A 14918-nucleotide genomic window follows, 5' to 3' on the forward strand; every position below is an offset into this window, starting at 1 on the left:
GCAGTTTGCGGGGTACAAACGAGCAATGGAACTCGTATAAATTTAACGGAATTATAGAGCAGAACCCCGCTGGAAACGAAAAAGAATACATCCATCCCGACGACGTTCCTGTCCATTCGTGCGAGTTTTAAAATAGCACGCGATTTCCCCCACACCGCCTCCGCGTCCAACTATTACGACGCGTCTTCCATTCATAAATAGGGAAGCACTTGTACCGGCGGCCATCTTGACTACGCGATCAACGGACCAACTTTTATTTTCATCCCCGACCGCCCATATTTCCGTACACACCGTTCGCAGGCCAGCAACGATATATTAAAACAAGTAAGTAACCTCTCCCCGATACATTTCCTACGGATCCGGAAGATTTGAAACGAAAGAGTCGCTGTGTTGATCGCAGTCGTGTCAGTACGCAGTGCACAGCTGATCAGTCGCCCCGACGGACGGTAGCCGCTCGTTCGTGCTTTGAAAATCCTCGAAAACGACAGAAAACTTACTGCCCGCCGCGTTATCGTACAGTGACAGTTGAAATCTCGGTGCTCGACACGTGAACGGAAATCCCGCCCGTCTGCCAAGTGTCCCTACCGAGTGTTAACGGAGCGTGAGCGTGCGTTGCCTTTTCCTCGTTCGTTGGACATTTCCAATGGTTGCCGTCCGGTGAGTTTCAAGCACACGATTCAAACTTAAATACCCATCTGCCCCGAGCAACCACCCCGCGACTCGATTTGGCGGTTAAAAATCCTTCGATCCACCCGACTCGTCGCTGCGCTGTAATTCTTAAAAACACGGGACACAGGAACGTAGGAGATACGAGCGGAAGATTTCGACTGACTTTTAGCCGCGTTTCCTCCGCGCGACGGAACGTACGAGAGATGCATTCTTCGGTGGATATTGTATAGATAGTTTCTTCATTAATCACTTCTCGTAATTAGAGTGCTCTCCCGTTCGGTAGGCGCGTTGATTCCATACGATGGTGGTACCGAAACGGTAGGTAGTGGGAGGAGCGGTGGATGTATACTTGCAGATATAGATCGATATCGATAAAGATTAACGTCACACGTTTTGTTGCCCGATGTTACGTTGTGTGTTTTATCGAATGTGTTTCGTCAGGCCGCATGCTCGATATGTTTATCCGCCATGTCTAATTATTACGTGTTTTCCTGCATACGTTCGTTATCACCCAAGCTCTCTATGGGCTGCGCAATCTTTTCATCTCGCATCCGAAGGAACCGCTTGGTATCGCGTGGACGAGTCAAGGAACGACTATACTATTCTATTTTCTCAGGCGTGACATAGGCATAAGAGGGACCAGGGTCAATCGATGCCACGAATTCGAAACTTCACCAACGATTTTAGCCGCTCTGACGTGCTCCACTCGATTTAAAAAGTAGATACGTGAGTCAGTCGGGGGAGGTTTTATCGAGCGCGGCAGACGGCGAAACCACCGGTGCACGGTATTACCTAATACGTAGCTGGTTAATATAAAAATACGCGTAAAACGGCCGGTAATGTTTACCCCCCCGCTCCTCCGCGTTATGTAATCGCGCGTTAATCACCGTTCAGCCACGACTCTCCTGTAATCCGATATAATTGCTCGATCGCGATCCCTCGGGGGGTGCGATTTTTTTGGCACACGCGGAAACAGGACCCCGAACGCCAGCGATATTTATAATCGCGTGAAAGAGCTGCTCGGAGAGTCAATAACGGAGCTTTACGAGGGCACGTGAATTATCGCGATCGTAAAGAAGCGGCGTATCGTTACCCACGTTTCGCTCCGACTGCGTGGAAACGCCGACAAAACAGGAACCTTCACCCTCGCCGATAGCATTATTCTCAGAATACTGTTTATTTTCGCGCCCCCCGTGACTTACCCCGTAACTCTGCATTCCTTGTTCCTTATTTTTCCACTGCTAGCAAACTCGACGGGCGCGCTTCTCCTTCGCAATTGTCGTTTCTTAGCGATAACTTAAAGTCACTGACTCGCGAACAATTGCAACCCGCTTTAATCGCGTGTTACTTCCGCTCGATCAACAAGTGTCCGGCGAAATTGAACAGGACCATTTTCTTGGCGTCCGCCTTATTCCCTTGTTCGCTGATCGGTAGGATGCTATCGCGACGATAAAGCCGGTCGCCTGCTCGCTCTCCTTAGACGCCTGGGACGCCAGACGTTTAAAAAGAAGCGCAGAAATTTATTCCAAATGCGTGAAAATACTCGTGGAATTCGCTTTTCCCCGCATTGCCAGGAGCAGACGAAAACAGCCACGCTGTGTCTCCTGGGTTATTTCATGACACAAATATCTTGCCGGCATGCTGGAATTCCGCTTTTCCTTTTTCCCCTGTCCCGACGAGCGACACTCTCGTTCCCCTCTTAAAATCCTCTCTGTCACCGATAGAAACGCCCCGCGTGTCTGGTGCAATTAGATCTTTTTCTCTCTCTTTATTGTGCTCACACAGACGGCAATAAAAAACGGCATCGTTATTCGTCTCCACTCGGTAAATTGGGTCATCGCGGGAATGATTCTATCTCGATCCGTCTCGAGTGCTTCTCGAAAGCGCGCGGAGTCGGTTACCACCTACCGTCTAATTAGATTATTAGAAGACACTCGCGGCTGCTTTCGAAAGCCGTGACGAGTGACGCGATTCGCCACGAGGGATTCGACTCGCTCTAGCGTTTCCGCGTCGAGTACCTTCCCACGCGTGTTTATTTGTAATTCTCGTCATCTGCGTGTCGAAGAATCGGCGCGTTGGCAAAATGTCCCCGCGGCAAGTATTTCGAACGGCGCGTCGAGGACGCCGCGGCGATTCCGTCGCTGGACACGATCAAGGTGCCGCGGGTGGTTTGTAATATCGCGTTGCAAGTTAGAAAGCCCCGCTGACGTCCCGTTTAAAAGAAGGGACCGGTGCCCGCTGGCAGACGGGGGCGCGTGCCAATAAACAGTTTTCTCTCTGATTGATGCCTCACTCACCTGACACTCGCTGGCTGCCAGGTGCGAAGCGAACGAAGAAAGAGAGAGAGAGAGAGAGGCGAATTATTAATTCTGCCCACCGCTTTATTCTCTCGCGTGGCCCAGCGCCAAATGCGAATCGCACGCGCACAGTCTCCAACCTCTTAGTATCTTCCGATCGGGCGAGCACCCCTCGACGTTTCTAAGTATATTATATTTTCCAATATAGAGCTAATAATTAGGCACACGCACGAGGTAATTATATTTGTGTGCGTTCGATTCGAGCGAGTTTCCTGAATATGGTATCGTTTACTTTTTCACTTCAGACGTGATTTTGGAATTCTAATCCAGTGTGATTCCCAACCGGTGGGTCGCGAAACTTATTCTGGAATATCTAGGGGATCGCGGATTCTATTGAATTCTCTGTTTGGGCTGATACGCGAGTGCAACTCGTTTATGGTTTAAAATTAACGCGCCTCGCTTCCGTAAGGGAATCGGCTAAGAGCGTCCCCGCTGTTATATATTTATAAGCCCTTCCGTAGATTCGGGAAGGGAGGATTTATTGAAATTTATCGAGACCGTGGGTGTGCGACGGGTGCACCTGCAGAAGGGCGCATGCGCGCGCGCGCGTGGGAGCGTGGCACGCGCAGTGCCGGCTAATTATGTGGCACTCCTACGTGCCACGCGGCACAGGTGTCCACCGTTTCTTTGCTCGCTGCCAATTCCGTAACCTAACGGGTGTTTCGGAGTTATCGACCTTTGAATTTCAACCGAAGAAGTCTTGCGAACCGGCGTACCTCGAGGTAGGTACTATTTATGCCCTAAAGCAGAGTAGGAAATTCGCAGGATTCTCGGTTCGCTAGAAAATCGAGTAAAATTATTGGGAATTAAAAAAATTCTGAAACTTTGCGAATCTGTAGGGCATTCCCTGCTGATTACAACGGAATTTTTGTTCGCTGCATAAATTCAGCTATTTTCCGATTTTGAAGCATTTGTACTTATTTAATTCTTGTTATTTATTATACGTATAAATTGATGAATCTGAGCAAAGAAAAATTGCGGGAAAAAATGAAAGTTTGAGAATTTTCTCGAGTGGATAGCTAGGAGGTTTTTCGGTGGCAGATATCGCTTACCAAGTGGTAGCTTGGTGGCCTTCGCTATAATTACGAGGCCGTAACTCGCACGATCGCGTAATATTTGAATGCATCGTCCGGACAAGTCGGTCGATTTGCCCCGGACAGGTTCCACGGTCCTCTCCTTCTCATTTTCTCACGACTTTGTCTCCATTAATCGCAAGGTCCGCTGATCCGTGGTTGAATAATTTGAGACACTCTCGCGCACCGAAAGCCGTCGCATTTTGGAGGGCATCCAAATCGTTTATCCACCGAACTGCAAAATTTCGACGATCTAGCCGGATTGCTGGTTCCCTCTCGCGTTCGTCCGATCTGTCGCTGCCCGGTGAACAGTGCCGAACTGGTGTAACGAGAGAACCTGGCACCCGCAGGTAGGCCTTGCCAGGAGGATGGGGGCCCACGATGGGGGAGTGCCATTGCTCTAACATCGCTATCATGCAGCTGTTCCATGAGCTGAAGCAGCAGTTCCCTGCGCTCCCTGATCACGTCGTCTCCCAGTGCATCGCCCAGGTATAGGTGCTCTTTGTCCGGCCCGCTGCTCCCGGACACTCGATCCGGAATAACCCCCGATTGCACAGAGTGTGCTCGTAACCAGCCTCATCCGTCGCCGCTAAACCGCAGCACGTTAACGACTAACTCGTAACCCTCGCGTAGCGAATTAACGGCACAGACTACCCTCTCCTATCATTGCACGAGCGTGGAACCTGCGTGTCTGTAAATGTTGGGCGTGTTACAAGTTACAACCGTGCCTCTTAATCAGCCGGGGTTGAACGCACTAAACAATAATCTAGCCGGGCGCTGGAGCGTTCTGAGGTTTTCGCTTTCGAGGAGCCTTAATCCTGCGTCGGCAAGAGAGGGTGCAGAGTACAGCGTAGCGGGTATGGAAACCTCAGAACTGTCCATTACCAGAGCGAGGCGTCCGCTGAAAGCCTCGAGCATCTGTCGTTGGGCCGACGGAGGTTCCACGGGGACCGGAAACTGGCTGACCCAGGTGCGTGTGTGCGTTGCAGAACAGTCACGACCGGGAAACATGCGCGAGAAGCCTTCGTGCCACCCAAGAGTCACGACCGTCCCCGGGCGCGTTCCCACCGGCCGCCCTTTGCAGCGTTCTCCAGCAGCAACCGCAGCAGCAACGTTGCTGCGCGATCAGCCAAGTGCAACGGAACAGCACCAGTGGCAACGATAGCAACCCGCGACCGCACAGGCCAGCGTCCCTGGACATCGGCGCGTCGCGACGCTGCCCCCTCAGCTGTACACGCGCCACCTGCACCTCCACCTCCGCGTCCTCGCCGATAGCGACGGACCCCGCGACCCCTTCCTCGGCACCGGCTTCCTGCACCGCGCGAGGCTTCTTCGACGATTGCGCGGGCACCGCCGACGCGGCCAACTCCACCAACCACGTCCAGAGCGCGGGAAACGAGCCAGCCGGATTCGAGCTGAACGTGAACGTTGCCTGCAGTCCTGCCGCCGGCAATCGCGGTACGCATCCACGGAGATCGCAGGCACAACCCTCCTTGGGCTTCGATTTCGGCTCGGGCAAATTTTTCTTTAAATAAAATTCCCTCAAAAATTATTCGTCGCGTATCGAAGAAAGGTAATTCGGGTTAACCACCAGCGAATGACGAATAATTTTTGCAAAACAAACAGCGCGGTTGCATTATAGGTTGCGTAGATAAACGTAAAACTGGTTTTCTTCCGCGTGTATCGATGCGACACAGCGACATTACATACCGTAATGCATTCCTTTTCATCCCCGGTCCACGTCGTTAACGCGATGCCTTCTTTCTGATTGCAACGGAAGCGCAGATTTTCGAACGGTGCCGACGATCAGCGGCGGGGCCTGTAAACGAACCGATCTGATCGTCGATCCACGACGGCCACATTACGCGGAACCGCTGCTGACCGTGGAGAACGCGGGGCCGCAGATCGATCACACTCGAAGCTACACATCGGTGAGCCTGACGCTGAGGCCACCGTCCTCGGAGCCACAACCCCCGATCGACATCAGATCGCAGGGCTCGAGTCTGATCTACTCGAGCTCGTCCCTTGACCCGCGGGGCTTTCAGAGCCGCCTTCGGATCAGCATAGGCGCGGGAGCCGTCGGCAGCGTGGCGGCTGCGAGGATCAGACCACCCATGGGCCCCAGCAGGCCCAATAGCTTAGTGCCACCGGCTCAAACTGGTCCTCAGAGGCCACCAGGTCTGTATTATTATTAGTATCAATCGTCCTCTTTACTACTAAAAAAAACAAAAGAAACACGAGTATCGATAAGGGTAAATGCGAGGCTGCAGCGGTAACACTCTTGGAAAGCCTTTTAAAATTTAACGGTAAAAAGTCAAAGGACACGGAGCACTTGTAAGACAACACTAAGAATAGCGCCGAAGCCGCTAAAGTAAGTTAGTGGACGGCAATTACTCACCCCTTTAAAACAATGGCAATTGCAGGGCTTCCAGCTGGACCACCTAGTCAGTTGCCGAGGCCCACGACGACTATGAGCGCCCCGACCACACCCTCTGTGCCATCCACGACAACCATCGTCCCTCCCAGCAGCCTCCCAACGACACCGTCAGGACCGACGACGACCTCGCCGCCCTCTAGCCCCATTGACGAACGGACACCGGCCAACTCCGATCAGAATCGATCGCCGTTAAATCAAGGTATCCCTCGCGCCACCTTTCCACCCTCCTGCGGCAACTCGAAAATAACCTTTAGTCTAGCTATTTTTATTACCCCTGCATCGAACGGCCGCCTTTGTTTTTCGTACACGTATATTTACCTGCGAACCAGTCAGTCCGTCGCACGTACTACGCCCACGCACGTAACACTGAGAACGATATTTACGCATTCCTGACCCCACGCTCCGTCTATACATAGCCAGGCTTGCGGTTACTCCACGCGGACCACCTGATCCGCTTCTCGATCTCGGCGACGCGTTTCCTCAATGTAGCCGCCCCTTTCTGCCCAACGGGGCGAACAGCCCTTTATTCCCGCGCGGGTGGTCGGTATTTCAAGGTTCCCTTTGCCGTCACAGTGGCGGATCACCAAAGAAAACTGCTCGCGGAGCAGTTGGCCAGGAAAGAAAGACTCGCCAGGGAGCTGAGGGCCGAGAAAGGACGACTCGAAGCGATGAAGAAAGAACTGCAGTCTCTCACGAGGCCGCTGGACTCCTCGATGCCGCCGCAAGTACGTACATCATAGTTGTCGAAACGATTTCGCTGCCAATCCCAGCGGCTATCGTATTGCATTGCCGATTTCGCAGGAGCTGAAGCAGAAGCTGCGGAGCGAAATCTATCAGCTGCGGGTGGAATGCAACACACTGGCGGATGAAGTGGATCAGTGGTCGGATCCAAGAGGTACCCCAATCACGGTCGCGTAACGTCTCCGGTACAACATTTGCATCTTTTTATTTTTACTCGCTAGTACCTCTGGGCGAAACGAACGAGGAGTTCTATCAGGACATTTACACCGGTCAGCCTCTGCCACCGAGGTCCGTCACCTCCAATCCACCCCCGCTGCCGATGCAGCCGCCCGCCTGGCAACCGGAACTCGGCGGGAACGCTGTCGACGGCGACGAACGGGACGGCCCTTCTTGGGTCTGCAGAATGTGTACATTTGACAATCACCCGCTGATGAACAAGTGCGAACAGTGCGACATGCCCAGGCTGCTGGATCGCGGAAACGCAGGTACGATTCCGAGGAAATCGATAAGGGACCTTGCATCCTCTCTAACACGTTTCAACATCGATCCACTGTCCCCGCCCCCGACATCAAAATAGTTGAACGAGATGGCGTGGCTTAACAGCATGTGTTTTTCTTTCGTCATAAGTTTTGCGGATCGACTGACAATTCTGCGCGTCGATACTGTCACGAAGTGCGCAACCAATGGTGATATATCTATATAATTGTTCGCTATCGTAAGATAAGTACCTGCTCGCTCGGAGAGCAGTGGCGCACTCGGGGTTTAATCTTAGGGGGAGCCGAGCTGAGAGGATAAAAATATTTTCCAAGCGAATTCAAGGTGAAATTCTTTAGGTGATTATAAAAAATGATTTAACGCGGAGGCCAGGCCAGGCCTACCTAGATTTGTTCTACAAAAACCGATAAACTTTTATTATCAAACGGTAAAAATTATTGAAAGGTTTGTGGGTTACAGGTGGGATACCCGAGGATGCAGGATCATCCAAAATTGAAAGCGCGCCCGATTTTCACAGAATTATTTCCAGACAAAATAGTGCCTGTGCAAATTCCAAGCATCGATATTTAAAAAAGCTGCAAAGCCTCGACTAAATCGGTTCATTAATTTCTCAGTTAGGTGTGTCACCGACTTTAAAAACATGTTTTTCAGGAAAACGCGTTTAAAGTTTTGGGTCCGAGCGCTACTTTGTCAATTTTGGTCGGATTAACCTCACACTTTCAGGGAATATTTTCAACATGTTGTACTTTTAGAAAATCGAATTGGCCCCCCTCTGGGCGCGCCACTGCTAGAGATATAGATAATAGATTACAGAATTATGCATTGATCAACGACACAAATAAAAGGTCTAAAACCTGCTTAAACTGCACTGCATGGGCGCGTGATATTTTCAATTCAGTTATTTAAACGTAGGGGCATGCCTGATTTATTCTCGCTTCCTAATTATTTTAATCGAATGGTATGAATAATTATTCCTCGTGTCGTGTGTGGTCCTATCGATTGCTGCGAAGAGTTGATAACGGCAAACTGCATTTTCTGCCGCGAGTCGGTAAGTGTCTTAAGATCGGTATGGGAATGCCTGCTTCGCTCTGTCGATCGGGAAATAACGATGATAGAATTCGTATGTTCGATTTGCAGGCGAGACACAAGATATTCATATACGAGTTACGCATCATCACAACTTTTCGCCAAGTCGTGAGTATGCTTTCGACTATACTTATCGGCTAAAGGATACTGCCGGAAAGAAGAACGCGACATACGATATGCGTTGTTAAAATAACTTTATTCCTTTTCCAGGCACGGTACATAGTTGGGTGGTATGACACGAACTGCGTTAGAAATTTCAAAAACTGTATATACAATTATTACTTAAATTAAATAAAACAAAAATTGTTGTAGGAAATCAACAGATCGCCAGAGGAAAACACAGAAATCTTACCAACTTGATTCAGTTGAATTTGTTTTTTTATTTACGATAGCGCCCGTCGGTATTGATATTAATATATAATTTTGTATATAAATCTGATTTTCTTGATACGCGATTACGAGACTACAACGCTAAACGTACCACCTCCACTTCTGATTACCAAGTGATCAATGACTTATTATCAGTAATCCGACTCCTATTTGTACGAGCTTCGAAATACTATTTAAAATACAAGTTATTTGTAGTAAGTCCATTAGTATAACGTTCTCTCGTTATATAGCTGTGCCCCTTTCCAAGTTCAGCTTCGTTTCGCGCGTGTACTCTCCGTAGAATCTCTCCAATTTCTGGTTGAACTTTGCGTTGCGTTCATTGATGTAATCGATATCAGCATCGTCGTTGTGCATCCTTCTCCTGCTGTACTTATCCCTCTTTGCGATCCTGCGAGCACAAGAAACGACGATATAGTTCGTGCTACGATCATTTCAAGTACACAGCGCTCGAATACTAACTGCTTCTCCAAGTCTTCCACCATCTTGTCGATAGCCTCCTTTTTATCTTCGTGAAGTCCATGGAGTATAGTATTTCTGTCCCCGTAGAACGCCGGGCCCAATTTATCTTTGGCTTCGTCGTACGTGTCCATATTTGGCTTGATGTTTCTTACCAATCTGTTGTACTGACGTATAGCTGCCTGCTCGTAGTCGGAGAAGCCTGGATCTGGATTCCTTTTATTCATCTTCTTTCGCGCTATACGCTCCGCCTCTATCGCGCCAATGTGGAGCAACTTTGTTCTGTCGTAGTCCTCTCCCTGTAAAGCGCAGAATACAAAAAAGCATTCGACTCGTTCTTACTACCAACCGATCAACCATTATTTACTTTCTCCTGAGCGTCCTTTCTCGCAGCTTCATCCTGCACGATCCACTCGGCCTGTCTTTTACGCGACTCCCAATTCGAAGGTAGCTTCTTCCTCTTATCCTCCTCGACAACTTCTTTGTGGTTCTGTTGCCTAGCTTCGTTCTACAAAAGCAACGCTCCGTAAGACACACGTCTCCAGAAAAGCAAAAGGTAAAAGCATTTTTATACTCACCCTCTTCGTGTGAAGATCGCGCAGTCGTTTCATTCTCTCCGCGTGCTTTGACGCTACGGATTTCTCGGAAGCACTCGAGCCTTCCTTCCCCACTTCCTTCTCCATCGCGACTTTTATTTATTTATAAATACACAGGCAAATATTCTCAGCGGAGAAAACAAGCTTCTGTCACTGATTCGCAGGTTAGAACGTAATTATCTTCGTACCGATACTGAATCAGTCATCGAGTCACTGTTCGCGATGATTCGTCAAACTTCCGACAGAGGTCTCTGTGGACCGGTGGACGAAAAAGGCGAACTCCGTTCGTCCGACTTCCGTGGCTGGTGTGGTAGGGCCGATTGAAATCGATCTTCTGGTTCTGAGCGAACGGGTGCGCGATAAGCGGGCGGTCGAAGATTCCTAGAGCGCGGCGGTATCGTCGGGACTCGCGGTGTACATGTCGCAGGGAAAGACGGGCTGAATTTTTCGTCCGCCGGTAGGAGGAAGCAGCAGGTACCGGCCGTGTCGCGACATTTGGCCATTTAGCTACGCTCGCTCGCGAAGATCCGCGTTTGCGCGAACCCCGGCACGGTGGGACGGTGACGCAGAATTGTATACGCTGGCGGCTGGTGGCGCAGAGGAGAGTTCGCGCTACCGAGCTTTTTAAGCATTTTCCCGCGGAGCGCGGCCAGGGTGAGCCAGGGTGCCCGCGGAACGCTTGCGTCCAGGCGAATCGAAGCCTCGCTCGCCGCACGCGGCTCTACGCCGGAATCGCTGCCGCGCAACGCTTCGTCCCGGACAAATTAATTCTCCCTACACCGTTATGGAGACTCTCGAGTCGAGTCGCGTGTGCCGCCTCTGCGGCAAGCTATCCGGTTGTATCTCGATTAATATATTCGACAAGAATGAGAGCCACGTGAAGAAAATCAACGCCGTTCTACCGATCATGGTACGTGATATATGTATCTCTCTTCGCACACACTTCTCTCCCTTCGCCGCTTCCCTACGTGAACCTTCACGCGTGCTCAACGTGTCCTTTCCCGACAATCGTAAACGCCCCCCCCCCCCCGCCCCCTCCCTCCTCAACCACCTTCTTTTTCCCACAAATCGAACGTGCAACCGAGTTTTTCCGTGTAACTAGGCCACGCACGAGCGTTTCTTTCATACCGCGCTTTTCTTACGGGTACCTATCCCTTTATTCGCACAGGGCACATCGGTTCTTGCCCTCGGGCAATTCAAGGAATAGACGCGACACGTTCGGTCGAAAGTATCTACGATGCCAAAAGTGAGGTTATCGTTACAAAGCGCGCCAATATGTCTCATAAACGTTTTTAACGGATTGCGTAACTTGGAAATGCACTCGTTCCTTTTTACCCCTTCGCCGAGGAGTGCTAGCCTCAAACTTATCGCTCGCACGAACGTGATAAGCTTTCCAAGGAAACAACAGAGAGCGCGGAGAAACTTTGCTGCTTAATGTCGGGAGTATATCAGGCACCCTATTCTGCGAAATAATACTTGACGTTGGGTAGGGTTGCTGTACCGTTCAAACCAGTTCGAACTAGTTGAAAATTCTTTCGTTATCTTCCGTCAGTACTTTAGATGATAATTTACAGATATTATATAGGTGTGGAAGAAATTGCCGACGTTGTTAGCCGTAAGCTGATCGCCTACGTGATCACCCTACACTCGCAGAATGGCAGAGAATTCTAATCGTTGGGCACGCCGATTAATATTTAGACTAGATCGAATAATGGCACGTTAATTACGATTCGCAATGGGAGAAAGAACGCTCCACGTGGAACAACATGCGCAGCTAGTGAGTCAACAGGTTGACCTTGAAATGCGAAATCACTTCTCGCAATCGTGTAATTATTTATCTCCTCTTCGAACAAAGCACAGCGGCTAATCGTTCTATCGATATCATCGACCAAGTCATGATGCCGCTTTATCGGGGAAGTTAATCCGAAGCACGTTCCGTCGCGTCGTGCTCGGTGCTGTGCCACTCGATCTAAAGTAGAGTCGCGATTGATAGGCTATAATTTCGTTCCGCGAAAATAGATCCGAATGTACAATTATCCTTTCCCTTCTCTATCGGCGCTCTTTATTCGCGCGCGATCATATCGAATATTACGGGCTTACGAAATTACATATTTGCACTGGCTATGTATCCGCAGGTGCACGAGATGGACCTGTTGCCGAAGCACATGTGCCATCGGTGCACATACAAGCTGGAGGAGTTCTACAAGTTCTACGTCGACTGTCTCAAGACAGACGCGGGCTTGAAGAGCCAACTGTCCTGGATGGGGAAGGATGTGCCGACGGAGAGGGTCGGCATACCGATGGTGCACATAGAGAACGTCAAGATCAAGATCGAGCCGGGGAACTACGACGCGTACGATATGAACCCCATGGTCGATAACGTCAACTATATAAACGCGATGAGCTCGATGACGTTCCAGCCGAACGATATCCCGTACGCCGCGTACGCGAGATGCAGGTGTTGCTGTGATAAAATGGACCAAAGTAACCAGGCTGTACCAACCAACTACGAGAACAGGATATCAACGTGCAATAGCGTGGTCGAGGTCGAGGTCGAGGCGTGCAACAATAACCGCACCAACAAGCAGCAGAGCTCCACGATATCCGTTAACGAGAACAAGCCAACTTCTTCCAGCTCCGATCGCCCAGGCGGTGCCAGAGTCAAGTTCCACGCGACGAAAGACGTCTTCGGGAGCCCAATCGTTCGGAACTTGAGGCCTCGGAAGGGTTCCGTCGACTACGTAGGAAGTAAGAAGAAATCTCCCGGCATTTCGACATCGAGAAGCGCGAAGCCGAAGGCGTCGCCGAAGAAGGCGTCGCCGCTGCAGCCCGAGATCGATGCGACTCGAGTCAAAGTGGAGAAGCTCGACGACTTCGAGGGTCGGATTCTTAGGCCCAGAACGGGGACGATCGACTACTGTATGTCGACGCGGAAGCACTCGAAATCGACGGACAAGAACCAAAGATCTCAAGACGAGGAATACCGAGCGGCCAAGTACACGGTCCGAAATATCGCGAACAAGGTGAAGCTACCGTCGAGGGAGGTATCGAAATTAGCGAAAGATAGGATTAAGGTTATGGTAAAGGAGGAGCAACTCTCTGATCTCGACGAGACTGTGGACGAATTCCTATCGTCTGCGATGCTGCCGAAAGATCGCAAAGCCGTTAAAATCGAAGCATTTCCTAACGGTCACCTGGTAGGTTTTCAAAACGATAGGGTAAATGGTAATACGTTCGATGCTTTGAAATCGCCGAAGGGCGTGTCGAAAGGTAAATTAAAATCAGGCAAGATGGGTGCTTCGAGTCCGACTGCCGCCATTACGTACTCGCCGAAGTTTTTGCGAAGTCACGACTCCTACCTCAGGAGCGGGAAAATAAAGAAGCTTCACGCGAAAGCTTCGGCTAGGAAGCTACAAAGGAACCTTCGAAATGTCGCGACAATCACAGGTGTCGTGAGCGCCAAGAACATTTCCGCGTCGATAAACTTAATCGACAGCAACGTCAAGCACTACTGCGAGGATTGTAATGCCAGCTTCCTTAACAAAGAGTTATTTAAATTGCATACGTGTTATCACTGATCGATCCACCAAGCTGCGTGCAGTGTGCTCGACTAGACATTTATTTTTACTCGAGACCTTTTCTAACAGACGAAATAGTCGGTACTATCCGAATATACAAGATGGCAACAAACAGGTGATACGATGATCAATCAAGGAAAGTGTACTGACCTTCCTTGTGTACATTATCGCCGGCGTGTGCAACAACTAGTAGAACTAGTATGCATGATAGAACATAGTGTAATATTATCTTTAAGAAAAAATTTTTCAATTGCGAGTAATTGTCAGATGTTGACATAAAAAGTTATGACGAACGATTACGATATACGCTTAAAAAGTGTTTGTAGGTAAAAGATTCACGAACCGCCTTCAAAGTTTAAAAGATATATATATATATATATATCTTTTGTAAAATATAAGAGATAGATATAGATTCATATATACGATATTGTGATATGCAAGTGTTCTAAGTAAAACTGATTCGACTATTTCATTGTTTCTTTATGGAGTTCGCTCGCACGTGACGATAGAACCAATTTTTGTCATCGTCGTCGTCGTCGAACGATCAATCAGTGCATCTAGCCACGTATGAATGTCTTTCGAGTTTCGAATAAAGCTTTGATTAATCAATGCGTGGTCATCCTTGCGTATTTTCTAATCGACTGAGGTTCGTTGTCAACATTCTTGCTAGCTTTACGAGATTCGTGATAATCGGGTTTGTGCAAAATGAGTGTTATCGATGTTTCACACTTTCTCATTCAAATTCTTATTAAACTTCGATTCTATTATTCGTTACTATGGTGTGCTAAGTGTACTAAATAGTCTCCCTTTCTCGTTCACGTATGTTTACTATGCAATGAAAAATGTTCTTTACGATTATCTGGTAATTTAACGAATAAAACGTTGCGATTATTACCAAGACGGGGTAAAACCCACGTTAATGGAACGTTGAATAAATCATAATTGCAGGAGCAAAAGACATTTCTCTATTAATTGCTCTGTTTATTGTATTCCGTGTGATCTATCAACGATCCTATTCTCCATTCGAATTGTTTATTTTT

General features: G+C 49.2%; 3 protein-coding genes across 5 annotated transcripts; 2 read left to right on the forward strand and 1 right to left on the reverse strand.

Moving 5' to 3' along the window:
• Nucleotides 1–448: 448 nt before the first annotated feature.
• On the forward strand, nucleotides 449–9218 carry Tab2 (TAK1-associated binding protein 2). 2 transcript variants are annotated; one of them, XM_076823576.1, is made up of 10 exons: nucleotides 449–657; nucleotides 4450–4588; nucleotides 5089–5557; nucleotides 5885–6277; nucleotides 6523–6735; nucleotides 7110–7261; nucleotides 7338–7431; nucleotides 7496–7762; nucleotides 8910–8966; nucleotides 9069–9218. In XM_076823576.1, the coding sequence occupies exons 2-10, from the start codon at nucleotides 4481–4483 to the stop codon at nucleotides 9092–9094; spliced, it is 1779 nt and encodes a 592-aa protein (XP_076679691.1). In that variant the 5' UTR covers nucleotides 449–657; nucleotides 4450–4480; the 3' UTR covers nucleotides 9095–9218. The 2 variants fall into 2 exon arrangements, with proteins under 2 accessions (XP_076679691.1, XP_076679692.1); XM_076823577.1 differs by having other exon boundaries at nucleotides 451–657; nucleotides 7499–7762.
• LOC143374975 (pre-mRNA-splicing factor Syf2) lies at nucleotides 9036–10509 on the reverse strand. Its single transcript, XM_076823598.1, has 4 exons — nucleotides 10283–10509; nucleotides 10072–10212; nucleotides 9708–10003; nucleotides 9036–9636 (listed from the first exon to the last, which is right to left on the reverse strand). Exons 1-4 carry the CDS (start codon nucleotides 10385–10387, stop codon nucleotides 9471–9473), a joined length of 708 nt encoding a protein of 235 aa, XP_076679713.1. The 5' UTR covers nucleotides 10388–10509; the 3' UTR covers nucleotides 9036–9470.
• Nucleotides 10510–10714: 205 nt separating this feature from the next.
• Nucleotides 10715–14652, forward strand: LOC143374969 (uncharacterized). 2 transcript variants are annotated; one of them, XM_076823580.1, is made up of 2 exons: nucleotides 10715–11210; nucleotides 12436–14652. In XM_076823580.1, exons 1-2 carry the CDS (start codon nucleotides 11085–11087, stop codon nucleotides 13876–13878), a joined length of 1569 nt encoding a protein of 522 aa, XP_076679695.1. In that variant the 5' UTR covers nucleotides 10715–11084; the 3' UTR covers nucleotides 13879–14652. The 2 variants fall into 2 exon arrangements, with proteins under 2 accessions (XP_076679695.1, XP_076679696.1); XM_076823581.1 differs by lacking the exon at nucleotides 10715–11210 and adding an exon at nucleotides 11523–11546.
• The last annotated feature ends 266 nt before the right edge of the window (nucleotides 14653–14918 follow it).

Source organism: Andrena cerasifolii, chromosome 12, assembly GCF_050908995.1.
Source record: "Andrena cerasifolii isolate SP2316 chromosome 12, iyAndCera1_principal, whole genome shotgun sequence".
NCBI lineage: Eukaryota > Metazoa > Arthropoda > Insecta > Hymenoptera > Andrenidae > Andrena > Andrena cerasifolii.

Bases quoted from the DNA above. Each gene is read 5' to 3' on its own strand.
- Tab2 (XM_076823576.1), top strand. From the start codon at position 4,481: ATGGGGGAGTGCCATTGCTCTAACATCGCTATCATGCAGCTGTTCCAT. The intron at 5,558-5,884 runs GTACGCATCCAC...ACGGAAGCGCAG, and splicing joins TCCTGCCGCCGGCAATCGCG to ATTTTCGAACGGTGCCGACG. The intron at 8,967-9,068 runs GTGAGTATGCTT...TTCCTTTTCCAG, and splicing joins TCACAACTTTTCGCCAAGTC to GCACGGTACATAGTTGGGTG.
- LOC143374975 (XM_076823598.1), bottom strand. From the start codon at position 10,387: ATGGAGAAGGAAGTGGGGAAGGAAGGCTCGAGTGCTTCCGAGAAATCC. The intron at 10,004-10,071 runs GTAAATAATGGT...TGCGCTTTACAG, and splicing joins GAAAGGACGCTCAGGAGAAA to GGAGAGGACTACGACAGAAC. The intron at 9,637-9,707 runs GTTAGTATTCGA...TTGTGCTCGCAG, and splicing joins GTGGAAGACTTGGAGAAGCA to GATCGCAAAGAGGGATAAGT.
- LOC143374969 (XM_076823580.1), top strand. From the start codon at position 11,085: ATGGAGACTCTCGAGTCGAGTCGCGTGTGCCGCCTCTGCGGCAAGCTA. The intron at 11,211-12,435 runs GTACGTGATATA...ATGTATCCGCAG, and splicing joins ACGCCGTTCTACCGATCATG to GTGCACGAGATGGACCTGTT.